At 44.7% G+C, this 27,866-nt stretch overlaps 2 protein-coding genes across 2 annotated transcripts in view; one reads left to right on the top strand and one right to left on the bottom strand.

Annotated features, from left to right (window-relative positions):
* The window catches only part of ITFG1 (integrin alpha FG-GAP repeat containing 1), a 240,692-nt gene that overhangs the window by 79,723 nt on the left and 133,103 nt on the right, over positions 1–27,866 (top strand). Inside the window, exon 6 of the mRNA XM_069739330.1 lies at positions 19,218–19,312. Within this exon, the coding sequence (XP_069595431.1) occupies positions 19,218–19,312 (95 nt within the window). The remainder of the gene's footprint in view (positions 1–19,217; positions 19,313–27,866) is intronic.
* Positions 20,625–23,447, bottom strand: LOC138649481 (trichohyalin-like). Its single transcript, XM_069739954.1, has 2 exons — positions 22,819–23,447; positions 20,625–22,152 (listed from the first exon to the last, which is right to left on the bottom strand). The coding sequence occupies exons 1-2, from the start codon at positions 23,445–23,447 to the stop codon at positions 20,625–20,627; spliced, it is 2,157 nt and encodes a 718-aa protein (XP_069596055.1).

The following is a 27,866-nucleotide window of genomic DNA, read 5'->3' as shown; positions in this document are numbered from 1 at the left end:
TTTGCATATATTTTCTGGTCTGATGAATTTTTTAGGAGTTTATGATTTATATATAGCTCGCCCGGCTGTGTAAGGGTCCTCTATGATGTATGATGGCAGGCCTTATATATGGGGTCACCTGGCTGTGTAAGGATCCTCTATGATGTATGATGGCAGGCCTTATATATAGGTCACTCGGCTGTGTAAGGATCCTCTATGATGTATGATGGCAGGCCTTATATATAGGTCGCCCGGCTGTGTAAGGATCCTCTATGATGTATGATGGCAGGCCTTATATATAGGTCACTCGGCTGTGTATGGATCCTCTATGATGTATGATGGCAGGCTTTATATATAGGTCACTCGGCTGTGTAAGGATCCTCTATGATGTATGATGGCAGGCCTTATATATAGGTCACTCGGCTGTGTAAGGATCCTCTATGATGTATGATGGCAGGCCTTATATATAGGTCACTCGGCTGTGTAAGGATCCTCTATGATGTATGATGGCAGGCCTTATATATAGGTCGCCCGGCTGTGTAAGGATCCTCTATGATGTATGATGGCAGGCCTTATATATAGGTCACTCGGCTGTGTATGGATCCTCTATGATGTATGATGGCAGGCTTTATATATGGGATCACCCGGCTGTGTAAGGATCCTCTATGATGTATGATGGCAGGCCTTATATATAGGTCACTCGGCTGTGTAAGGATCCTCTATGATGTATGATGGCAGGCCTTATATATAGGTCGCCCGGCTGTGTAAGGATCCTCTATGATGTATGATGGCAGGCCTTATATATAGGTCACTCGGCTGTGTATGGATCCTCTATGATGTATGATGGCAGGCTTTATATATGGGATCACCCGGCTGTGTAAGGATCCTCTATGATGTATGATGGCAGGCCTTATATATAGGTCGCCCGGCTGTGTAAGGATCCTCTATGATGTATGATGGCAGCCCTTATATATGGGGTCACCTGGCTGTGTAAGGATCCTCTATGATGTATGATGGCAGGCCTTATATATAGGTCACTCGGCTGTGTAAGGATCCTCTATGATGTATGATGGCAGGCCTTATATATAGGTCGCCCGGCTGTGTAAGGATCCTCTATGATGTATGATGGCAGGCCTTATATATAGGTCGCCCGGCTGTGTAAGGATCCTCTATGATGTATGATGGCAGGCCTTATATATAGATCACCTGGCTGTGTTAGGATCCTCTATGATGTATGATGGCAGCCCTTATATATAGGTCGCCCGGCTCTGTAAGGATCCTCTATGATGTATGATGGCAAGCTTTATATATAGGTCACCTGGCTGTGTTAGGATCCTCTATGATGTATGATGGCAGGCCTTATATATAGGTCACCTGGCTGTGTAAGGATCCTCTATGATGTATGATGGCAGGCCTTATACAGTGGGGCAAAAAAGTATTTAGTCAGTCAGCAATAGTGCAAGTTCCACCACTTAAAAAGATGAGAGGCGTCTGTAATTTACATCATAGGTAGACCTCAACTATGGGAGACAAACTGAGAAAAAAAAATCCAGAAAATCACATTGTCTGTTTTTTTTATCATTTTATTTGCATATTATGGTGGAAAATAAGTATTTGGTCAGAAACAAACAATCACGATTTCTGGCTCTCACAGACCTGTAACTTCTTCTTTAAGAGTCTCCTCTTTCCTCCACTCATTACCTGTAGTAATGGCACCTGTTTAAACTTGTTATCAGTATAAAAAGACACCTGTGCACACCCTCAAACAGTCTGACTCCAAACTCCACTATGGTGAAGACCAAAGAGCTGTCAAAGGACACCAGAAACAAAATTGTAGCCCTGCACCAGGCTGGGAAGACTGAATCTGCAATAGGCAACCAGCTTGGAGTGAAGAAATCAACAGTGGGAGCAATAATTAGAAAATGGAAGACATACAAGACCACTGATAATCTCCCTCGATCTGGGGCTCCACGCAAAATCCCACCCCGTGGGGTCAGAATGATCACAAGAACAGTGAGCAAAAATCCCAGAACCACGCGGGGAGACCTAGTGAATGAACTGCAGAGAGCTGGGACAAATGTAACAAGGCCTACCATAAGTAACACACTACGCCACCATGGACTCAGATCCTGCAGTGCCAGACGTGTCCCACTGCTTAAGCCAGTACATGTCCGGGCCCGTCTGAAGTTTGCTAGAGAGCATTTGGATGATCCAGAGGAGTTTTGGGAGAATGTCCTATGGTCTGATGAAACCAAACTGGAACTGTTTGGTAGAAACACAACTTGTCGTGTTTGGAGGAAAAAGAATACTGAGTTGCATCCATCAAACACCATACCTACTGTAAAGCATGGTGGTGGAAACATCATGCTTTGGGGCTGTTTCTCTGCAAAGGGGCCAGGAAGACTGATCCGGGTACATGAAAGAATGAATGGGGCCATGTATCGTGAGATTTTGAGTGCAAACCTCCTTCCATCAGCAAGGGCATTGAAGATGAAACGTGGCTGGGTCTTTCAACATGACAATGATCCAAAGCACACCACCAGGGCAACGAAGGAGTGGCTTCGTAAGAAGCATTTCAAGGTCCTGGAGTGGCCTAGCCAGTCTCCAGATCTCAATCCTATAGAAAACCATTGGAGGGAGTTGAAAGTCCGTGTTGCCAAGCGAAAAGCCAAAAACATCACTGCTCTAGAGGAGATCTGCATGGAGGAATGGGCCAACATACCAACAACAGTGTGTGGCAACCTTGTGAAGACTTACAGAAAACGTTTGACCTCTGTCATTGCCAACAAAGGATATATTATAAAGTATTGAGATGAAATTTTGTTTCTGACCAAATACTTATTTTCCACCATAATATGCAAATAAAATGATAAAAAAAAACAGACAATGTGATTTTCTGGATTTTTTTTTCTCAGTTTGTCTCCCATAGTTGAGGTCTACCTATGATGTAAATTACAGACGCCTCTCATCTTTTTAAGTGGTGGAACTTGCACTATTGCTGACTGACTAAATACTTTTTTGCCCCACTGTATATGGGGTCACCTGGCTATGTAAGGATCCTCTATGATGTATGATGGCAGGCTTTATATATAGGTCACCTGGCTGTGTTAGGATCGCTATGATGTATGATGGCAGCCCTTATATATGGGGTCACCCGGCTGTGTATGGATCCTCTATGATGTATGATGGCAGGCCTTATATATAGGTCGCCCGGCTGTGTAAGGATCCTCTATGATGTATGATGGCAGGCTTTATATATATCTCGCCCGGCTGTGTAAGGATCCTCTATGATGTATGATGGCAGGCCTTATATATAGGTCGCCCGGCTGTGTAAGGATCCTCTATGATATATGATTGCAGCCCTTATATATGGGGTCACCCGGCTGTGTAAGGATCCTATATGATGTATGATGGCAGGTCTTATATATAGGTCACCCGGCTGTGTAAGGATCCTCTATGATGTATGATGGCAGGCCTTATATATAGGTCGCCTGGCTGTGTAAGGATCCTCTATGATGTATGATGGCAGGCCTTATATATAGGTCGCCTGGCTGTGTAAGGATCCTCTATGATGTATGATGGCAGGCCTTATATATGGGATCAGCCGGCTGTGTAAGGATCCTCTATGCAGGCCTTATATATAGGTCACCTGGCTGTGTTAGGATCCTGTATGATGTATGATGGCAGGCCTTATATATAGGTCGCCTGGCTGTGTAAGGATCCTCTATGATGTATGATGGTAGGCCTTATATATTGGTCACCTGGCTGTGTAAGGATCCTCTATGATGTATGATGGCAGGCCTTATATATGGGGTCACCTGGCTATGTAAGGATCCTCTATGATGTATGATGGCAGGCTTTATATATAGGTCACCTGGCTGTGTTAGGATCGCTATGATGTATGATGGCAGCCCTTATATATGGGGTCACCCGGCTGTGTATGGATCCTGTATGATGGCAGGCCTTATATATAGGTCGCCGGCTGTGTTAGGATCCCCTATGATGTATAATGGCAGCCCTTATATATAGGTCGCCCGACTGTGTAGGGATCCTCTATGATGTATGATTGCAGCCCTTATATATAGGGCGCCCGACTGTGTAGGGATCCTCTATGATGTATGATGGCAGGCCTTATATATGGGGTCACCTGGCTGTGTAAGGATCCTCTATGATGTATGATGGCAGGCCTTATATATGGGGTCACCTGGCTATGTAAGGATCCTCTATGATGTATGATGGCAGCCCTTATATATAGGTCGCCCGGCTGTGTAAGGACCCTCTATGATGTAGGATGGCAGGCTTTATATATAGCTCGCCCGGCTGTGTAAGGATCCTCTATGATGTATGATGGCAGGCTTTATATATATCTCGCCCGGCTGTGTAAGGATCCTCTATGATGTATGATGGCAGGCCTTATATATAGGTCGCCTGGCTGTGTAAGGATCCTCTATGATATATGATTGCAGCCCTTATATATGGGGTCACCCGGCTGTGTAAGGATCCTATATGATGTATGATGGCAGGTCTTATATATAGGTCACCCGGCTGTGTAAGGATCCTCTATGATGTATGATGGCAGGCCTTATATATAGGTCGCCTGGCTGTGTAAGGATCCTCTATGATGTATGATGGCAGGCCTTATATATGGGGTCACCCGGCTGTGTTAGGATCCTCTATGATGTATGATGGCAGCCCTTATATATGGGATCAGCCGGCTGTGTAAGGATCCTCTATGATGTATGATGGCAGGCCTTATATATAGGTCACCTGGCTGTGTTAGGATCCTGTATGATGTATGATGGCAGGCCTTATATATAGGTCCCTGGCTGTGTAAGGATCCTCTATGATGTATGATGGTAGGCCTTATATATAGGTCACCTGGCTGTGTAAGGATCCTTTATGATGTATGATGGCAGGCCTTATATATAGGTCACCTGGCTGTGTAAGGATCCTCTATGATGTATGATGGCAGGCCTTATATATAGGTCGCCCGGCTGTGTAAGGATCCTCTATGATGTATGATGGTAGGCCTTATATATAGGTCACCCGGCTGTGTAGGGATCCTCTATGATGTATGATGGCAGGCCTTATATATAGGTCACCTGGCTGTGTAAGGATCCTCTATGATGTATGATGGCAGGCCTTATATATAGGTCGCCTGGCTGTGTTAGGATCCTCTATGATGTATGATGGCAGGCCTTATATATAGGTCGCCCGGCTGTGTAAGGATCCTCTATGATGTATGATGGTAGGCCTTATATATAGGTCACCCGGCTGTGTAAGGATCCTCTATGATGTATGATGGCAGGCCTTATATATGGGGTCACCTGGCTATGTAAGGATCCTCTATGATGTATGATGGCAGGCTTTATATATAGGTCACCTGGCTGTGTTAGGATCGCTATGATGTATGATGGCAGCCCTTATATATGGGGTCACCCGGCTGTGTATGGATCCTCTATGATGTATGATGGCAGGCCTTATATATAGGTCGCCCGGCTGTGTAAGGATCCTCTATGATGTATGATGGCAGGCCTGATATATGGGGTCACCTGGCTATGTAAGGATCCTCTATGATGTATGATGGCAGCCCTTATATATAGGTCGCCCGGCTGTGTAAGGACCCTCTATGATGTATGATGGCAGGCTTTATATATAGCTCGCCCGGCTGTGTAAGGATCCTCTATGATGTATGATGGCAGGCTTTATATATATCTCGCCCGGCTGTGTAAGGATCCTCTATGATGTATGATGGCAGGCCTTATATATAGGTCGCCTGGCTGTGTAAGGATCCTCTATGATATATGATTGCAGCCCTTATATATGGGGTCACCCGGCTGTGTAAGGATCCTATATGATGTATGATGGCAGGTCTTATATATAGGTCACCCGGCTGTGTAAGGATCCTCTATGATGTATGATGGCAGGCCTTATATATAGGTCGCCTGGCTGTGTAAGGATCCTCTGTGATGTATGATGGCAGCCCTTATATATGGGATCAGCCGGCTGTGTAAGGATCCTCTATGATGTATGATGGCTGGCCTTATATATAGGTCACCCGGCTGTGTTAGGATCCTCTATGATGTATGATGGCAGCCCTTATATATGGGATCAGCCGGCTGTGTAAGGATCCTCTATGATGTATGATGGCAGGCCTTATATATAGGTCACCTGGCTGTGTTAGGATCCTGTATGATGTATGATGGCAGGCCTTATATATAGGTCGCCTGGCTGTGTAAGGATCCTCTATGATGTATGATGGCAGGCCTTATATATGGGGTCACCTGGCTATGTAAGGATCCTCTATGATGTATGATGGCAGGCTTTATATATAGGTCACCTGGCTGTGTTAGGATCGCTATGATGTATGATGGCAGCCCTTATATATGGGGTCACCCGGCTGTGTATGGATCCTCTATGATGTATGATGGCAGGCCTTATATATAGGTCGCCCGGCTGTGTAAGGATCCTCTATGATGTATGATGTCAGGCCTGATATATAGGTCACCTGGCTGTGTTAGGATCCTCTATTATGTATGATGGCAGGCCTTATATATAGGTCGCCCGGCTGTGTAAGGATCCCCTATGATGTATGATGGCAGCCCTTATATATAGGGCGCCCGACTGTGTAGGGATCCTCTATGATGTATGATGGCAGGCCTTATATATGGGGTCACCTGGCTGTGTAAGGATCCTCTATGATGTATGATGGCAGGCCTTATATATGGGGTCACCTGGCTATGTAAGGATCCTCTATGATGTATGATGGCAGCCCTTATATATAGGTCGCCCGGCTGTGTAAGGACCCTCTATGATGTATGATGGCAGGCTTTATATATAGCTCGCCCGGCTGTGTAAGGATCCTCTATGATGTATGATGGCAGGCTTTATATATATCTCGCCCGGCTGTGTAAGGATCCTCTATGATGTATGATGGCAGCCCTTATATATAGGTCGCCCGGCTGTGTAAGGACCCTCTATGATGTCAGGCTTTATATATAGCTCGCCCGGCTGTGTAAGGATCCTCTATGATGTATGATGGCAGGCTTTATATATATATCTCGCCCGGCTGTGTAAGGATCCTATATGATGTATGATGGCAGGTCTTATATATAGGTCACCCGGCTGTGTAAGGATCCTCTATGATGTATGATGGCAGGCCTTATATATAGGTCGCCTGGCTGTGTAAGGATCCTCTATGATGTATGATGGCAGGCCTTATATATGGGGTCACCCGGCTGTGTAAGGATCCTCTGTGATGTATGATGGCAGCCCTTATATATGGGATCAGCCGGCTGTGTAAGGATCCTCTATGATGTATGATGGCTGGCCTTATATATAGGTCACCCGGCTGTGTTAGGATCCTCTATGATGTATGATGGCAGCCCTTATATATGGGATCAGCCGGCTGTGTAAGGATCCTCTATGATGTATGATGGCAGGCCTTATATATAGGTCACCTGGCTGTGTTGGGATCCTGTATGATGTATGATGGCAGGCCTTATATATAGGTCCCTGGCTGTGTAAGGATCCTCTATGATGTATGATGGTAGGCCTTATATATAGGTCACCTGGCTGTGTAAGGATCCTCTATGATGTATGATGGCAGGCCTTATATATAGGTCACCTGGCTGTGTAAGGATCCTCTATGATGTATGATGGCAGGCCTTATATATAGGTCGCCCGGCTGTGTAAGGATCCTCTATGATGTATGATGGTAGGCCTTATATATAGGTCACCTGGCTGTGTAAGGATCCTCTATGATGTATGATGGCAGGCCTTATATATAGGTCGCCTGGCTGTGTAAGTATCCTCTATGATGTATGATGGCAGGCCTTATATATAGGTCACCCGGCTGTGTAAGGATCCTCTATGATGTATGATGGCAGGCCTTATATATAGGTCACCTGGCTGTGTAAGGATCCTCTATGATGTATGATGGCAGCCCTTATATATAGGTCGCCCGGCTGTGTTAGGATCCTCTATAATGTATCATGGCAGCCCTTATATATGGGATCAGCCGGCTGTGTAAGGATCCTCTATGATGTATGATGACAGCCCTTATATATAGGTCACCTGGCTGTGTAAGGATCCTCTATGATGTATGATGGCAGCCCTTATATATGGGGTCACCTGGCTGTGTAAGGATCCTCTATGATGTATGATGGCTGGCCTTATATATATGTCACCTGGCTGTGTTAGGATCCTCTATGATGTATGATGGCAGCCCTTATATATGGGGTCACCTGGCTGTGTAAGAATCCTCTATGATGTATGATGGCAGGCCTTATATATAGGTCACCTGGCTGTGTAAGAATCCTCTATGATGTATGATGGCAGCCCTTATATATGGGATCAGCCGGCTGTGTAAGGATCCTCTATGATGTATGATGGCAGCCCTTATATATAGGTCACCCGGCTGTGTAAGGATCCTCTATGATGTATGATATCAGGCCTTATATATGGGGTCACCTGGCTGTGTAAGGATCCTCTATGATGTATGATGACAGGCCTTATATATGGGGTCACCTGGCTATGTAAGGATCCTCTATGATGTATGATGGCAGCCCTTATATATAGGTCGCCCGGCTGTGTAAGGACCCTCTATGATGTAGGATGGCAGGCTTTATATATAGCTCGCCCGGCTGTGTAAGGATCCTCTGTGATGTATGATGGCAGGCTTTATATATATCTCGCCCGGCTGTGTAAGGATCCTCTATGATGTATGATGGCAGCCCTTATATATAGGTCGCCCGGCTGTGTAAGGACCCTCTATGATGTATGATGGCAGGCTTTATATATAGCTCGCCCGGCTGTGTAAGGATCCTCTATGATGTATGATGGCAGGCTTTATATATATCTCGCCCGGCTGTGTAAGGATCCTATATGATGTATGATGGCAGGTCTTATATATAGGTCACCCGGCTGTGTAAGGATCCTCTATGATGTATGATGGCAGGCCTTATATATAGGTCGCCTGGCTGTGTAAGGATCCTCTATGATGTATGATGGCAGGCCTTATATATGGGGTCACCCGGCTGTGTAAGGATCCTCTGTGATGTATGATGGCAGCCCTTATATATGGGATCAGCCGGCTGTGTAAGGATCCTCTATGATGTATGATGGCTGGCCTTATATATAGGTCACCCGGCTGTGTTAGGATCCTCTATGATGTATGATGGCAGCCCTTATATATGGGATCAGCCGGCTGTGTAAGGATCCTCTATGATGTATGATGGCAGGCCTTATATATAGGTCACCTGGCTGTGTTGGGATCCTGTATGATGTATGATGGCAGGCCTTATATATAGGTCCCTGGCTGTGTAAGGATCCTCTATGATGTATGATGGTAGGCCTTATATATAGGTCACCTGGCTGTGTAAGGATCCTCTATGATGTATGATGGCAGGCCTTATATATAGGTCAGCTGGCTGTGTAAGGATCCTCTATGATGTATGATGGCAGGCCTTATATATAGGTCGCCCGGCTGTGTAAGGATCCTCTATGATGTATGATGGTAGGCCTTATATATAGGTCACCTGGCTGTGTAAGGATCCTCTATGATGTATGATGGCAGGCCTTATATATAGGTCGCCTGGCTGTGTAAGTATCCTCTATGATGTATGATGGCAGGCCTTATATATAGGTCACCCGGCTGTGTAAGGATCCTCTATGATGTATGATGGTAGGCCTTATATATAGGTCACCCGGCTGTGTAAGGATCCTCTATGATGTATGATGGCAGGCCTTATATATGGGGTCACCTGGCTATGTAAGGATCCTCTATGATGTATGATGGCAGGCTTTATATATAGGTCACCTGGCTGTGTTAGGATCGCTATGATGTATGATGGCAGCCCTTATATATGGGGTCACCCGGCTGTGTATGGATCCTCTATGATGTATGATGGCAGGCCTTATATATAGGTCGCCCGGCTGTGTAAGGATCCTCTATGATGTATGATGGCAGGCCTGATATATGGGGTCACCTGGCTATGTAAGGATCCTCTATGATGTATGATGGCAGCCCTTATATATAGGTCGCCCGGCTGTGTAAGGATCCTCTATGATGTATGATGGCAGGCCTTATATATGGGGTCACCTGGCTATGTAAGGATCCTCTATGATGTATGATGGCAGGCTTTATATATAGCTCGCCCGGCTGTGTAAGGATCCTCTATGATGTATGATGGCAGGCTTTATATATATCTCGCCCGGCTGTGTAAGGATCCTCTATGATGTATGATGGCAGGCCTTATATATAGGTCGCCTGGCTGTGTAAGGATCCTCTATGATATATGATTGCAGCCCTTATATATGGGGTCACCCGGCTGTGTAAGGATCCTATATGATGTATGATGGCAGGTCTTATATATAGGTCACCCGGCTGTGTAAGGATCCTCTATGATGTATGATGGCAGGCCTTATATATAGGTCGCCTGGCTGTGTAAGGATCCTCTGTGATGTATGATGGCAGCCCTTATATATGGGATCAGCCGGCTGTGTAAGGATCCTCTATGATGTATGATGGCAGGCCTTATATATAGGTCACCTGGCTGTGTTAGGATCCTGTATGATGTATGATGGCAGGCCTTATATATAGGTCGCCTGGCTGTGTAAGGATCCTCTATGATGTATGATGGCAGGCCTTATATATGGGGTCACCTGGCTATGTAAGGATCCTCTATGATGTATGATGGCAGGCTTTATATATAGGTCACCTGGCTGTGTTAGGATCGCTATGATGTATGATGGCAGCCCTTATATATGGGGTCACCCGGCTGTGTATGGATCCTCTATGATGTATGATGGCAGGCCTTATATATAGGTCGCCCGGCTGTGTAAGGATCCTCTATGATGTATGATGTCAGGCCTGATATATAGGTCACCTGGCTGTGTTAGGATCCTCTATTATATATGATGGCAGGCCTTATATATAGGTCGCCCGGCTGTGTAAGGATCCCCTATGATGTATGATGGCAGCCCTTATATATAGGGCGCCCGACTGTGTAGGGATCCTCTATGATGTATGATGGCAGGCCTTATATATGGGGTCACCTGGCTGTGTAAGGATCCTCTATGATGTATGATGGCAGGCCTTATATATGGGGTCACCTGGCTATGTAAGGATCCTCTATGATGTATGATGGCAGCCCTTATATATAGGTCGCCCGGCTGTGTAAGGACCCTCTATGATGTATGATGGCAGGCTTTATATATAGCTCGCCCGGCTGTGTAAGGATCCTCTATGATGTATGATGGCAGGCTTTATATATATCTCGCCCGGCTGTGTAAGGATCCTCTATGATGTATGATGGCAGCCCTTATATATAGGTCGCCCGGCTGTGTAAGGACCCTCTATGATGTCAGGCTTTATATATAGCTCGCCCGGCTGTGTAAGGATCCTCTATGATGTATGATGGCAGGCTTTATATATATATCTCGCCCGGCTGTGTAAGGATCCTATATGATGTATGATGGCAGGTCTTATATATAGGTCACCCGGCTGTGTAAGGATCCTCTATGATGTATGATGGCAGGCCTTATATATAGGTCGCCTGGCTGTGTAAGGATCCTCTATGATGTATGATGGCAGGCCTTATATATGGGGTCACCCGGCTGTGTAAGGATCCTCTGTGATGTATGATGGCAGCCCTTATATATGGGATCAGCCGGCTGTGTAAGGATCCTCTATGATGTATGATGGCTGGCCTTATATATAGGTCACCCGGCTGTGTTAGGATCCTCTATGATGTATGATGGCAGCCCTTATATATGGGATCAGCCGGCTGTGTAAGGATCCTCTATGATGTATGATGGCAGGCCTTATATATAGGTCACCTGGCTGTGTTGGGATCCTGTATGATGTATGATGGCAGGCCTTATATATAGGTCCCTGGCTGTGTAAGGATCCTCTATGATGTATGATGGTAGGCCTTATATATAGGTCACCTGGCTGTGTAAGGATCCTCTATGATGTATGATGGCAGGCCTTATATATAGGTCACCTGGCTGTGTAAGGATCCTCTATGATGTATGATGGCAGGCCTTATATATAGGTCGCCCGGCTGTGTAAGGATCCTCTATGATGTATGATGGTAGGCCTTATATATAGGTCACCTGGCTGTGTAAGGATCCTCTATGATGTATGATGGCAGGCCTTATATATAGGTCGCCTGGCTGTGTAAGTATCCTCTATGATGTATGATGGCAGGCCTTATATATAGGTCACCCGGCTGTGTAAGGATCCTCTATGATGTATGATGGCAGGCCTTATATATAGGTCACCTGGCTGTGTAAGGATCCTCTATGATGTATGATGGCAGCCCTTATATATAGGTCGCCCGGCTGTGTTAGGATCCTCTATAATGTATCATGGCAGCCCTTATATATGGGATCAGCCGGCTGTGTAAGGATCCTCTATGATGTATGATGGCAGCCCTTATATATAGGTCACCTGGCTGTGTAAGGATCCTCTATGATGTATGATGGCAGCCCTTATATATGGGGTCACCTGGCTGTGTAAGGATCCTCTATGATGTATGATGGCTGGCCTTATATATATGTCACCTGGCTGTGTTAGGATCCTCTATGATGTATGATGGCAGCCCTTATATATGGGGTCACCTGGCTGTGTAAGAATCCTCTATGATGTATGATGGCAGGCCTTATATATAGGTCACCTGGCTGTGTAAGAATCCTCTATGATGTATGATGGCAGCCCTTATATATGGGATCAGCCGGCTGTGTAAGGATCCTCTATGATGTATGATGGCAGCCCTTATATATAGGTCACCCGGCTGTGTAAGGATCCTCTATGATGTATGATGGCAGGCCTTATATATGGGGTCACCTGGCTGTGTAAGGATCCTCTATGATGTATGATGACAGGCCTTATATATGGGGTCACCTGGCTATGTAAGGATCCTCTATGATGTATGATGGCAGCCCTTATATATAGGTCGCCCGGCTGTGTAAGGACCCTCTATGATGTATGATGGCAGGCTTTATATATAGCTCGCCCGGCTGTGTAAGGATCCTCTATGATGTATGATGGCAGGCTTTATATATATCTCGCCCGGCTGTGTAAGGATCCTCTATGATGTATGATGGCAGCCCTTATATATAGGTCGCCCGGCTGTGTAAGGACACTCTATGATGTATGATGGCAGGCTTTATATATAGCTCGCCCGGCTGTGTAAGGATCCTCTATGATGTATGATGGCAGGCTTTATATATATCTCGCCCGGCTGTGTAAGGATCCTATATGATGTATGATGGCAGGTCTTATATATAGGTCACCCGGCTGTGTAAGGATCCTCTATGATGTATGATGGCAGGCCTTATATATAGGTCGCCTGGCTGTGTAAGGATCCTCTATGATGTATGATGGCAGGCCTTATATATGGGGTCACCCGGCTGTGTAAGGATCCTCTGTGATGTATGATGGCAGCCCTTATATATGGGATCAGCCGGCTGTGTAAGGTTCCTCTATGATGTATGATGGCTGGCCTTATATATAGGTCACCCGGCTGTGTTAGGATCCTCTATGATGTATGATGGCAGCCCTTATATATGGGATCAGCCGGCTGTGTAAGGATCCTCTATGATGTATGATGGCAGGCCTTATATATAGGTCACCTGGCTGTGTTGGGATCCTGTATGATGTATGATGGCAGGCCTTATATATAGGTCCCTGGCTGTGTAAGGATCCTCTATGATGTATGATGGTAGGCCTTATATATAGGTCACCTGGCTGTGTAAGGATCCTCTATGATGTATGATGGCAGGCCTTATATATAGGTCACCTGGCTGTGTAAGGATCCTCTATGATGTATGATGGCAGGCCTTATATATAGGTCGCCCGGCTGTGTAAGGATCCTCTATGATGTATGATGGTAGGCCTTATATATAGGTCACCTGGCTGTGTAAGGATCCTCTATGATGTATGATGGCAGGCCTTATATATAGGTCGCCTGGCTGTGTAAGTATCCTCTATGATGTATGATGGCAGGCCTTATATATAGGTCACCCGGCTGTGTAAGGATCCTCTATGATGTATGATGGCAGGCCTTATATATAGGTCACCTGGCTGTGTAAGGATCCTCTATGATGTATGATGGCAGCCCTTATATATAGGTCGCCCGGCTGTGTTAGGATCCTCTATAATGTATCATGGCAGCCCTTATATATGGGATCAGCCGGCTGTGTAAGGATCCTCTATGATGTATGATGGCAGCCCTTATATATAGGTCACCTGGCTGTGTAAGGATCCTCTATGATGTATGATGGCAGCCCTTATATATGGGGTCACCTGGCTGTGTAAGGATCCTCTATGATGTATGATGGCTGGCCTTATATATATGTCACCTGGCTGTGTTAGGATCCTCTATGATGTATGATGGCAGCCCTTATATATGGGGTCACCTGGCTGTGTAAGAATCCTCTATGATGTATGATGGCAGGCCTTATATATAGGTCACCTGGCTGTGTAAGAATCCTCTATGATGTATGATGGCAGCCCTTATATATGGGATCAGCCGGCTGTGTAAGGATCCTCTATGATGTATGATGGCAGCCCTTATATATAGGTCACCCGGCTGTGTAAGGATCCTCTATGATGTATGATGGCAGGCCTTATATATGGGGTCACCTGGCTGTGTAAGGATCCTCTATGATGTATGATGACAGGCCTTATATATGGGGTCACCTGGCTATGTAAGGATCCTCTATGATGTATGATGGCAGCCCTTATATATAGGTCGCCCGGCTGTGTAAGGACCCTCTATGATGTAGGATGGCAGGCTTTATATATAGCTCGCCCGGCTGTGTAAGGATCCTCTATGATGTATGATGGCAGGCTTTATATATATCTCGCCCGGCTGTGTAAGGATCCTCTATGATGTATGATGGCAGGCCTTATATATAGGTCGCCTGGCTGTGTAAGGATCCTCTATGATATATGATTGCAGCCCTTATATATGGGGTCACCCGGCTGTGTAAGGATCCTATATGATGTATGATGGCAGGTCTTATATATAGGTCACCCGGCTGTGTAAGGATCCTCTATGATGTATGATGGCAGGCCTTATATATAGGTCCCTGGCTGTGTAAGGATCCTCTATGATGTATGATGGCAGGCCTTATATATAGGTCGCCTGGCTGTGTAAGGATCCTCTATGATATATGATTGCAGCCCTTATATATGGGGTCACCCGGCTGTGTAAGGATCCTATATGATGTATGATGGCAGGCCTTATATATAGGTCACCTGGCTGTGTTAGGATCCTGTATGATGTATGATGGCAGGCCTTATATATAGGTCCCTGGCTGTGTAAGGATCCTGTATGATGTATGATGGCAGGCCTTATATATAGGTCGCCTGGCTGTGTAAGGATCCTCTATGATATATGATTGCAGCCCTTATATATGGGGTCACCCGGCTGTGTAAGGATCCTATATGATGTATGATGGCAGGTCTTATATATAGGTCACCCGGCTGTGTAAGGATCCTCTATGATGTATGATGGCAGGCCTTATATATAGGTCCCTGGCTGTGTAAGGATCCTCTATGATGTATGATGGCAGGCCTTATATATAGGTCACCTGGCTGTGTAAGGATCCTCTATGATGTATGATGGCAGGCCTTATATATAGGTCACCTGGCTGTGTAAGGATCCTCTATGATGTATGATGGCAGGCCTTATATATAGGTCGCCCGGCTGTGTAAGGATCCTCTATGATGTATGATGGTAGGCCTTATATATAGGTCACCCGGCTGTGTAGGGATCCTCTATGATGTATGATGGCAGGCCTTATATATAGGTCACCTGGCTGTGTAAGGATCCTCTATGATGTATGATGGCAGACCTTATATATAGGTCGCCTGGCTGTGTTAGGATCCTCTATGATGTATGATGGCAGGCCTTATATATAGGTCGCCCGGCTGTGTAAGGATCCTCTATGATGTATGATGGTAGGCCTTATATATAAGTCACCCGGCTGTGTAAGGATCCTCTATGATGTATGATGGCAGGCCTTATATATGGGGTCACCTGGCTATGTAAGGATCCTCTATGATGTATGATGGCAGGCTTTATATATAGGTCACCTGGCTGTGTTAGGATCGCTATGATGTATGATGACAGCCCTTATATATGGGGTCACCCGGCTGTGTATGGATCCTCTATGATGTATGATGGCAGGCCTTATATATAGGTCGCCCGGCTGTGTTAGGATCCTCTATGATGTATGATGGCAGGCCTGATATATGGGGTCACCTGGCTATGTAAGGATCCTCTATGATGTATGATGGCAGCCCTTATATATAGGTCGCCCGGCTGTGTAAGGACCCTCTATGATGTATGATGGCAGGCTTTATATATAGCTCGCCCGGCTGTGTAAGGATCCTCTATGATGTATGATGGCAGGCTTTATATATATCTCGCCCGGCTGTGTAAGGACCCTCTATGATGTATGATGGCAGCCCTTATATATAGGTCGCCCGGCTGTGTAAGGACCCTCTATGATGTATGATGGCAGGCTTTATATATAGCTCGCCCGGCTGTGTAAGGATCCTCTATGATGTATGATGGCAGGCTTTATATATATCTCGCCCGGCTGTGTAAGGATCCTATATGATGTATGATGGCAGGTCTTATATATAGGTCACCCGGCTGTGTAAGGATCCTCTATGATGTATGATGGCAGGCCTTATATATAGGTCGCCTGGCTGTGTAAGGATCCTCTATGATGTATGATGGCAGGCCTTATATATGGGGTCACCCGGCTGTGTAAGGATCCTCTGTGATGTATGATGGCAGCCCTTATATATGGGATCAGCCGGCTGTGTAAGGATCCTCTATGATGTATGATGGCTGGCCTTATATATAGGTCACCCGGCTGTGTTAGGATCCTCTATGATGTATGATGGCAGCCCTTATATATGGGATCAGCCGGCTGTGTAAGGATCCTCTATGATGTATGATGGCAGGCCTTATATATAGGTCACCTGGCTGTGTTAGGATCCTGTATGATGTATGATGGCAGGCCTTATATATAGGTCCCTGGCTGTGTAAGGATCCTCTATGATGTATGATGGTAGGCCTTATATATAGGTCCCTGGCTGTGTAAGGATCCTCTATGATGTATGATGGCAGGCCTTATATATAGGTCCCTGGCTGTGTAAGGATCCTCTATGATGTATGATGGCAGGCCTTATATATAGGTCACCTGGCTGTGTAAGGATCCTCTATGATGTATGATGGCAGGCCTTATATATAGGTCACCTGGCTGTGTAAGGATCCTCTATGATGTATGATGGCAGGCCTTATATATAGGTCGCCCGGCTGTGTAAGGATCCTCTATGATGTATGATGGTAGGCCTTATATATAGGTCACCTGGCTGTGTAAGGATCCTCTATGATGTATGATGGCAGGCCTTATATATAGGTCGCCTGGCTGTGTAAGGATCCTCTATGATGTATGATGGCAGGCCTTATATATAGGTCACCCGGCTGTGTAAGGATCCTCTATGATGTATGATGGCAGGCCTTATATATAGGTCACCTGGCTGTGTAAGGATCCTCTATGATGTATGATGGCAGCCCTTATATATAGGTCGCCCGGCTGTGTTAGGATCCTCTATGATGTATGATGGCAGCCCTTATATATGGGATCAGCCGGCTGTGTAAGGATCCTCTATGATGTATGATGGCAGCCCTTATATATAGGTCACCTGGCTGTGTAAGGATCCTCTATGATGTATGATGGCAGCCCTTATATATGGGGTCACCTGGCTGTGTAAGAATCCTCTATGATGTATGATGGCAGGCCTTATATATAGGTCACCTGGCTGTGTAAGAATCCTCTATGATGTATGATGGCAGCCCTTATATATGGGATCAGCCGGCTGTGCAAGGATCCTCTATGATGTATGATGGCAGCCCTTATATATAGGTCACCCGGCTGTGTAAGGATCCTCTATGATGTATGATGGCAGCCCTTATATATGGGGTCACCTGGCTGTGTAAGAATCCTCTATGATGTATGATGGCAGGCCTTATATATAGGTCACCTGGCTGTGTAAGAATCCTCTATGATGTATGATGGCAGCCCTTATATATGGGATCAGCCGGCTGTGTAAGGATCCTCTATGATGTATGATGGCAGCCCTTATATATAGGTCACCTGGCTGTGTAAGGATCCTCTATGATGTATGATGGCAGCCCTTATATATAGGTCACCTGGCTGTGTAAGGATCCTCTATGATGTATGATGGCAGCCCTTATATATGGGGTCACCCGGCTGTGTTAGGATCCTCTATGATGTATGATGGAAAGCCTTATATATGGGGTCACCCGGCTGTGTTAGGATCCTCTATGATGTATGATGGCAGGCTTTATATATAGGTCGCCCAGCTTTCTTAGAAGCTGATATTTCCATGTTTCTGGGATCACTATTCTTTGTCTTGCAGGACTGAGAATCCCAGATATTAAACTCCTACAGATCATGCTGTATGCCTCCGCTTTATGACTGGTGGTCCCAGAGTTCGGACCCCCACAGATAGTCCTTTATCTTTGTGATCAGTGGGGATCGGCTGTCAGTCTCGTGTGGATTGTGATCTGTTCTTACAATAATCCTTCACTTTGTGATCACATTTCGTTGCCATGTGTTTATGTTCGATGTGGGACCCCCACAGATCAAGTGTTGTTTATATCATATCACTCTATGACTTGTGAGGGTCCTAGATGTCAGACCCTCATATTCGTTGTGGTTCGCTTACATCGGACCCCCGCAGATCACACTATACCCCGTGCTATATCACGACTGTGTGCCAGGGTTGATTTTGTCCGCCGTTGCCGATCTCTCGCTCGGCTTTTCCCTCGCTGGCACGTTTTTAACCTTTTCTGACCATTCCCGTTTTCGATGGCGCTCACTGGTGCAGGGGAGAGAACCGGCGCAGAACAGCGCGAGATGCGGAGTATCGTTCAGCAGCGCTCCTTCCTTCCCGGAAACATGACTTATCCTTCACTGAACGACAAGCTGAGGGTTTGTTACAGTTGTATCCAGTCTAGACAAATAAATATTCCGGACCCAGGGTGATACATTTCACCTGCACTGATACATTGTTGCAAATGGCAGAGCCCCCCCATCTGTGCAAGGTGTTACTACAGCAAGCAGAGGTCCTGGCAGTGGGAGTCAGTGACAACTGAGCACTTATTTCTCTTCTCTTACAGGAATCTGACAATGACGGGAAACCTGAGTACTACACGTCCCATGTCTGTGCCCCATTCCCACGCCTTCATCGACCTCACCGGAGACTTCACCGCAGGTGAGACGCCGCCAGAACCGGAAACGCTAAAGCTGCCCCGTATATATTCACACACGCTGTATATAATCACACCCCCTGTATAATCACACCCCGTAAATAGTCATACCCTCTGTATATAATCACACACCCTTGTATAATCACACACCCTTGTATAATCACCCCCCCCTGTATAATCACACCCTGTACATAAGCACCCTCCTGTATATAGTCACCCCTTATATAATCACACCCCCTGTCTGTAGTCACACCCCCTGTATATAATCACCCCTGATATCACACCCAATATCTATATAATCAAACCCATTATATATAATCGCCCCCCCTATATAATCACTCCCACTTTATATAGTCACCCAGTATATTATCATATCACTGATGATGATTATATAATCACACAAAATCACACTCCCTATATATACACAGATCCACCATATATGTTAACACCCCATATATAGTCACCCTTGTATATAATCACACCCCTGATATTATCGCACCCGCTATATATAATCACACCCATATATATATTATATAATATATATTTCCTATATAATCACCCCTTTTATAATCACATCCAATATCTATATATTCAAACCCACTATATATAATCGCCCCCCCCCCCCTATGTAATCAAACCCAATATATGTTTAAAGGGAACTTGTCAGCAGGATTGTGCTGAGTAACCTACAGACTGTGCCGCTATACTGATTGCAATGATACCTGGTGATGAAATCCGTCTTGTGGTTGTTGTTTAATCAGTGTCAGAAGTTTTCCGTTAATGATCCGCTCGTGCTCCAGGGTGGGACTGTGGGCTGAGTCTGGTCTTCCTGCTCTAAGCCAGAGAGCGACCAGGGAGAGACCAGGGAGCGACCAGGGAGCGACCAGGGAGAGACCAGGGAGAGACCAGAGAGAGACCAGGGAGAGACCAGGGAGCGACCAGAGAGAGACCAGGGAGAGACCAGAGAGCGACCGGGGGAGACCAGGGAGTGACCAGAGAGAGACCAGAGAGAGACCAGGGAGCGACCAGGGAGCGACCAGAGAGAGACCAGGGGGAAGACCAGGGAGTGACCAGAGAGAGACCAGGGAGCGACCAGGGAGCGACCAGGGAGCGACTCGGGGAGACCAGGGAGCGACCAGGGAGAGACCTGCTCATAGGCCGCCCTGAAGCACACACAGTCTGTGTCTCTATGATGAGGAACATAATGTTTGTGCTTCGTGGCGGCCTGTGGGCAGGCCTCTCTTTTTGCCTCTCTTTTTGGTCTCTCTTTGGTCTCATTTTGCCTCTCTTTGGTCTCTCTTTGGATTCTTTTTGCCTCTATTTTTGCCTTTCTTTGGTCTCTTTTTTTGCCTCTTTGGTCTTTTTTTGCCTCTCTTTGGTCTCTTTTTTGCCTCTCTTTTTGTCTCTTTTTTGCCTTTCCTTGGTTACTGATTTTGCCTCTCTTTGGTCTCGCTTTTTCCCTCTCTTTTTGCATCTCTTTGGTTTCTCTGTTTGCCTCTCTTGGTCTCTTTTTTTTGCCTCTACTTTGTCTCTTTTTTGCCTCTCTGTGGTCTCTCTTTTTGCCTCTTTGGCCTCTTTTTTTTGCCTCTTTGGTCTTTCGTTTTGCCTCTCTTTGGTCTCCTTTTGTGCCTCTCTTTGGTCTCTCTTTTTGCATCTCTGTGGTCTCTTTTTGCCTCTCTGGTCTCTCTTTTTGTCTCTCTTTGGTCTCTCTTTTTTGCCTCTCTTTGGTCTCTCTTTTTTCCTCTCTTTGGTCTCTCTTTTTGCCTCTCTTTCGTCTCTCTTTGCCTCTCTTTGGTCTCTTTTTGCCTCTCTTTGGTCTCTTTTTGCCTCTCTTTGGTCTCTTTTTTTGCCTCTCTTGGATCTCTCTTTTTTTCCTCTCTTTGGTCTCTCTTTTTGCCTCTCTTTGGTCTCTCTTTTTACCTCTCTTTGGTCTCTTTTTGCCTCTCTTTGGTTTCTTTTTGCCTCTCTTTGGTCTCTCTTTTTGCCTCTCTTTGGTCTCATTTTTGCCTCTCTTTGGTCTCTTTTTGCCTCTCTTTGGTCTCTTTTTTTCCTCTCTTTGGTCTCTCTTTTTGTCTCTTTTTGCCTCTTTGGTCTCTCTTTTTGCCTCTCTTTGATCTTTTTGCCTCTCTTTGGTCTCTCTTCTTGCCTCTCTTTGGTCTCTATTTTTGCCTCTCTTTTTTGCCTCTCTTTTTTGCCTCTCTTTGGTCTCTCTCTTTGCCTCTCTTTGGTCTCTTTTTGCCTCTCTTTGGTCTCTCTTTTTGCCTCTCTTTGGTCTCTTTTTTGCCTCTCTTCGATCTCTCTTTTTTCCTCTCTTTGGTCTCTCTTTTTGCCTCTTTGGTCTCTTTTTGCCTCTCTTTGGTCTCTCTTTTTGCCTCTCTTTGGTCTCTCTTTTTGCCTCTCTTTGGTCTCTCTTTTTGCCTCTCTTTTTGCCTCTCTTTGATCTCTCTTTTTTTCCTCTCTTTGGTCTCTCTTTTTGCCTCTCTTTGGTCTCTTTTTGCCTCTGTTTGGTCTCTTTTTGCCTCTCTTTGGTCTCTCTTTTTGCCTCTCTTTGGTCTCTCTTTTTGCCTCTCTTTGGTCTCTTTTTTGCCTCTCTTTGATCTCTCCTTTTTCCTCTCTTTGGTCTCTCTTTTTGCCTCTCTTTGGTCTCTTTTTGCCTCTCTTTTGTCTCTTTTTTTCCTCTCTTTGGTCTCTCTTTTTGCCTCTCTTTGATCTTTTTTCCTCTCTTTGGTCTCTCTTTTTTCCTCTCTTTGGTCTCTCTTTTTGCCTCTCTTTGGTCTCTTTTTTTCCTCTATTTGGTCTCTCTTTTTGCCTCTCTTTGGTCTCTCTTTTTGCCTCTCTTTGGTCTCTTTTTGCCTCTTTTTGGTCTCTCTTTTTGCCTCATTTGGTCTCTCTTGTTGCCTCTCTTTGGTCTCTTTTTGCCTCTCTTTGGTCTCTCTTTTTGCCTCTCTTTGGTCTCTTTTTTGCCTCTCTTTGATCTCTCTTTTTTTCCTCTCTTTGGTCTCTCTTTTTGCCTCTCTTTGGTCTCTCTTTTTGCCTCTCTTTGGTCTCTCTTTTTGCCTCTCTTTGGTCTCTCTTTTTTCCTCTCTTTGGTCTCTCTTTTTTCCTCTCTTTGGTCTCTCTTTTTGCCTCTCTTTGGTCTCTTTTTGCCTCTCTTTGGTCTCTTTTTTTGCCTCTCTTTGATCTCTCTTTTTTTCCTCTCTTTGGTCTCTCTTTTTGCCTCTTTGGTCTCTCTTTTTACCTCTCTTTGGTCTCTTTTTGCCTCTCTTTGGTCTCTCTTTTTGCCTCTCTTTGGTCTCATTTTTGCCTCTCTTTGATCTCTCTTTTTTCCTCTTTGGTCTCTCTTTTCGCCTCTCTTTGGTCTCTTTTTGCCTCTCTTTGGTCTCTTTTTTTCCTATCTTTGGTCTCTCTTTTTGTCTCTTTTTGCCTCTCTTTGGTCTCTCTTTTTGCCTCTCTTTGATCTTTTTGCCTCTCTTTGGTCTCTCTTTTTGCCTCTCTTTGGTCTCATTTTTGCCTCTCTTTGATCTCTCTTTTTTCCTCTTTGGTCTCTCTTTTCGCCTCTTTGGTCTCTTTTTGCCTCTCTTTGGTCTCTTTTTTTCCTCTCTTTGGTCTCTCTTTTTGTCTCTTTTTGCCTCTCTTTGGTCTCTCTTTTTGCCTCTCTTTGATCTTTTTGCCTCTCTTTGGTCTCTCTTTTTGCCTCTCTTTGGTCTCTCTTTTTGCCTCTCTTTGGTCTCTCTTTTTTTCCTCTCTTTGGTCTCTCTTTTTTCCTCTCTTTGGTCTCTCTTTTTGCCTCTCTTTGGTCTCTCTTTTTTCCTCTCCTTGGTCTCTCTTTTTGCCTCTCTTTGGTCTCTCTTTTTTACTCTCTTTGGTCTCTCTTTTTGCCTCTTTTTGGTCTCTCTTTTTGCCTCTCTTTGGTCTCTTTTTTGCCTCTCTTTGGTCTCTTTTTTGCCTCTCTTTGGTGTATTTTTTTTGCCTCTCTTTGGTCTCTCTTTTTGCCTCTCTTTGGTCTCTTTTTGCCTCTCTTTGGTCTCTCTCTTTGCCTCTCTTTGGTCTCTCTCTTTGCCTCTCTTTGGTCTCTCTCTTTGCCTCTCTTTGGTCTCTCTTCTGGCCTCTCTTGTTGTATTTCTTCACCCCGGGTATCATTGTGATCAGTGTAACAATGCCAACCTGACACTGTCTGTAGTTTACTGAGCAAAATCCTGATGACGGGTTCTCTTAAATCACACCCAGGACCCTTTGAAGCATACCAGGCGCGATGCGGCCGTTGTCCACCATGTGTCCACATAATTCTGCATCCATGTTGTAGTCGATATACAATAAAGGGTCTTTTAATGGACGGTGACGGCCACCTTCTTCTTACTACTGGCAATATTTGAACAGATTTTTAATTGGTGCAGGAGCCGAGATCTCATTGGTTTGATGGAAAAAAAAAACACGACCATGAAATACTACTGTTCTGGTGGAAGTTGATTTTTGGTGTCGGATTCTTCTCCTTTTTTTCCCTTGTATATAATCACACCCCCTACATATATAAGTGCACCCCGTATATATAGACAAACCCCTATTTATAAGCACCTCCTATATATAAGTGCACCCACTATATATAATCATTCCTCTACACAATCACTGTATATTACATGCTAAAGCCCACTGTGCACAGTCATATCCCCTACTATACATAGTCATGCCCACTATACATACATATACACCTATACCCTGTATTCTGAATACTGACTGTACATACATGGTGCTATCAGTATCACTCACTACACCTGCACGCTATATACAGGGTGGCACCAGGTACACACACTGTACATACTATACATACATACCAAACACACTGCGCACGTACGCACTATGCACACTATACATACCATGCAGACACACTGCACAGACTATATGTACTATACATACACTATACACGCATTATACATTCCATACACACACACACTGTACAAGCTATTAAAACCTACAAGAGAAAAAAGTAAATGAAAACCCTGATATAACTAAGTAAAAAAGCAAAAGTGCATTTAAATAACACAGAGTTTTTAGTAATACTGTTTTTTGATCAAAAAATAGCACAAAAGCCATCCCACCTCGTCACGGTAACTCTGATCGGGACAGTCCTAAACTATCTAATATTGAAACCTTACCATGTGTCAATGTTGACCTCAGTGTGAATAAGGGCAGATGAAAGGACTGAGCCCAAACAGTGAAACACTAGACTGGGGGAAGCCTTATATAGTTTCTAGCTCAGAAACAGGGAGGCCACACCCCGGGTTGCACAGAATGCAACAATACAGAGAAAAAAAAACAGTATTACTAAAAACTCTGTGTTATTTAAATGCACTTTTGCTTTTTTACTTAGTTATATCAGGGTTTTCATTTACTTTTTTCTCTTGTAGGTTTTAATGTTTTATGGCCATTTTTGAACATGTGTTTTACCTCTGCATGTATACCAACTTAACCCCTTCATGACCCAGCCTATTTTGACCTTAAAGACCTTGCCGTTTTTTGCAATTCTGACCAGTGTCCCTTTATGAGGTAATAACTCAGGAACGCTTCAACGGATCCTAGCGGTTCTGAGATTGTTTTTTCGTGACATATTGGGCTTCATGTTAGTGGTAAATTTAGGTCACTAAATTCTGCGTTTATTTGTGATAAAAACGGAAATTTGGCGAAAATTTTGAAAATTTCGCAATTTTCACATTTTGAATTTTTATTCTGTTAAACCAGAGAGATATGTGACACAAAATAGTTAATAAATAACATTTCCCACATGTTTACTTTACATCAGCACAATTTTGGAAACAAAATTTTTTTTTGTTAGGAAGTTATAAGGGTTAAAATTTGACCAGCGATTTGTCATTTTTACAACGAAATTTACAAAACCATTTTTTTAGGGACCACCTCACATTTGAAGTCAGTTTGAGGGGTCTATATGGCTGAAAATACCCAAAAGTGACACCATTCTAAAAACTGCACCCCTCAAGGTACTCAAAACCACATTCAAGAAGTTTATTAACCCTTCAGGTGCTTCACAGCAGCAGAAGCAACATGGAAGGAAAAAATGAACATTTAACTTTTTAGTCACAAAAATTATCTTTTAGCAACAATTTTTTTATTTTCCCAATGGTAAAAGGAGAAACTGAACCACGAAAGTTGTTGTCCAATTTGTCCTGAGTACGCTGATACCTCATATGTGGGGGTAAACCACTGTTTGGGCGCACGGCAGGGCTTGGAAGGGAAGGAGCGCCATTTGACTTTTTGAATCAAAAATTGGCTCCACTCTTTAGCGGACACCATGTCACGTTTGGAGAGCCCCCGTGTGCCTAAAAATTGGAGCTCCCCCACAAGTGACCCCATTTTGGAAACTAGACACCCCAAGGAACTTATCTAGATGCATAGTGAGCACTTTGAACCCCCAGGTGCTTCACAAATTAATCCGTAAAAATGAAAAAGTACTTTTTTTTCACAAAAAAATTCTTTTAGCCTCAATTTTTTCATTTTCACATGGGCAACAGGATAAAATGGATCCTAAAATGTGTTGGGCAATTTCTCCTGAGTACACCAATACCTCACATGTGGGGGTAAACCACTGTTTGGGCACATGGTAAGGCTCGGAAGGGAAGGAGCGCCATTTGACTTTTTGAATGAAAAATTATTTCCATCGTTAGCGGACACCATGTCGCGTTTGGAGAGCTCCTGTGTGCCTAAACATTGGCGCTCCCCCACAAGTGACCCCATTTTGGAAACTAGACCCCCCAAGGAACTTATTTAGATGCCTAGTGAGCACGTTAAACCCTCAGGTGCTTCACAAATTGGTCTGTAAAAATGAAAAAGTACTTTTTTTTCACAAAAAAATTCTTTTCGCCTCAATTTTTTCATTTTCACATGGGCAGTAGGGTAAAATGGATCATAAAATTTGTTGGGCAATTTCTCCCGAGTACGTCGATACCTCATATGTGGGGGTAAACCACTGTTTGGGCACTCGGCAGGGCTCGGAAGGGAAGGCGCGCCATTTGACTTTTTGAATGGAAAATTAGCTCCAATTGTTAGCGGACACCATGTCGCGTTTGGAGAGCCCCTGTGTGCCTAAACATTGGAGCTCCCCCACAAGTGACCCCATTTTGGAAACTAGACCCCCCAAGGAACTTATCTAGATGCATATTGAGCACTTTAAACCCCCAGGTGCTTCACAGAAGTTTATAACGCAGAGCCATGAAAATAAAAAATAATTTTTCTTTCCTCAAAAATGATTTTTTAGCCTGGAATTTCCTATTTTGCCAAGGATAATAGGAGAAATTGGACCCCAAATATTGTTGTCCTGTTTGTCCTGAGTACGCAGATACCCAATATGTGGGGGTAAACCACTGTTTGGGCGCACGGCAGGGCTCGGAAGGGATGGCACGCCATTTGGCTTTTTAAATGGAAAATTAGCTCCAATCATTAGCGGACACCATGTCACGTTTGGAGAGCCCCTGTGTGCCTAAACATTGGAGATCCCCCAGAAATTACACCATTTTGGAAACTAGACCCCCAAAGGAACTAATCTAGATGTGTGGTGAGGACTTTGAACCCCCAAGTGCTTCACAGAAGTTTATAACGCAGAGCCATGAAAAAAAAAAAAAAAATTATTTTCTCAAAAATGATCTTTTAGCCTGCAATTTTTTATTTTCCCAAGGGTAACAGGAGAAATTTGACCCCAAAAGTTGTTGTCCAGTTTCTCCTGAGTACGACGATACCCCATATGTGGGGGTAAATCACTGTTTGGGCACATGCCGGGGCTCGGAAGTGAAGTAGTGATGTTTTGAAATGCAGACTTTGATGGAATGCTCTGTGGGCGTCACGTTGCGTTTGCAGAGCCCCTGATGTGCCTAAACAGTAGAAACCCCCCACAAGTGACCCCATTTTGGAAACTAGACCCCGAAAGGAACTTATCTAGATGTGTGGTGAGCACTTTGAACCCCCAAGTGCTTCATAGAAGTTTATAATGCAGAGCCGTGAAAATAATAAATACGTTTTCTTTCCTCAAAAATAATTATTTAGCCCAGAATTTTTTAATTTTCCCAAGGGTAACAGGAGAAATTTGACCCCAATATTTGTTGTCCAGTTTCTCCTGAGTACGGTGATACCCCATATGTGGGGGTAAACTACTGTTTGGGCACATGCCGGGGCTTGGAATTGAAGTAGTGACGTTTTGAAATGCAGACTTTGATGGAATGCTCTGCGGGCGTCACGTTGCGTTTGCAGAGCCCCTGATGTGCCTAAACAGTAGAAACCCCCCACAAGTGACCCCATTTTGGAAACTAGACCCCGAAAGGAACTTATCTAGATGTGTGGTGAGCACTTTGAACCCCCAAGTGCTTCATAGAAGTTTATAATGCAGAGCCGTGAAAATAATAAATACGTTTTCTTTCCTCAAAAATAATTATTTAGCCCAGAATTTTTTATTTTCCCAAGGGTTACAGGAGAAATTGGACCCCAAAAGTTGTTGTCCAGTTTCTCCTGAATACGCTGATACCCCATGAGTGGGGGTAAACCACTGTTTGGGCACACGTC

Source organism: Ranitomeya imitator, chromosome 9 (genome assembly GCF_032444005.1).
Source record: "Ranitomeya imitator isolate aRanImi1 chromosome 9, aRanImi1.pri, whole genome shotgun sequence".
NCBI lineage: Eukaryota > Metazoa > Chordata > Amphibia > Anura > Dendrobatidae > Ranitomeya > Ranitomeya imitator.
Note: the sequence above shows the minus strand (reverse complement) of the source record. Positions and strands in the feature narration are given on the sequence as shown.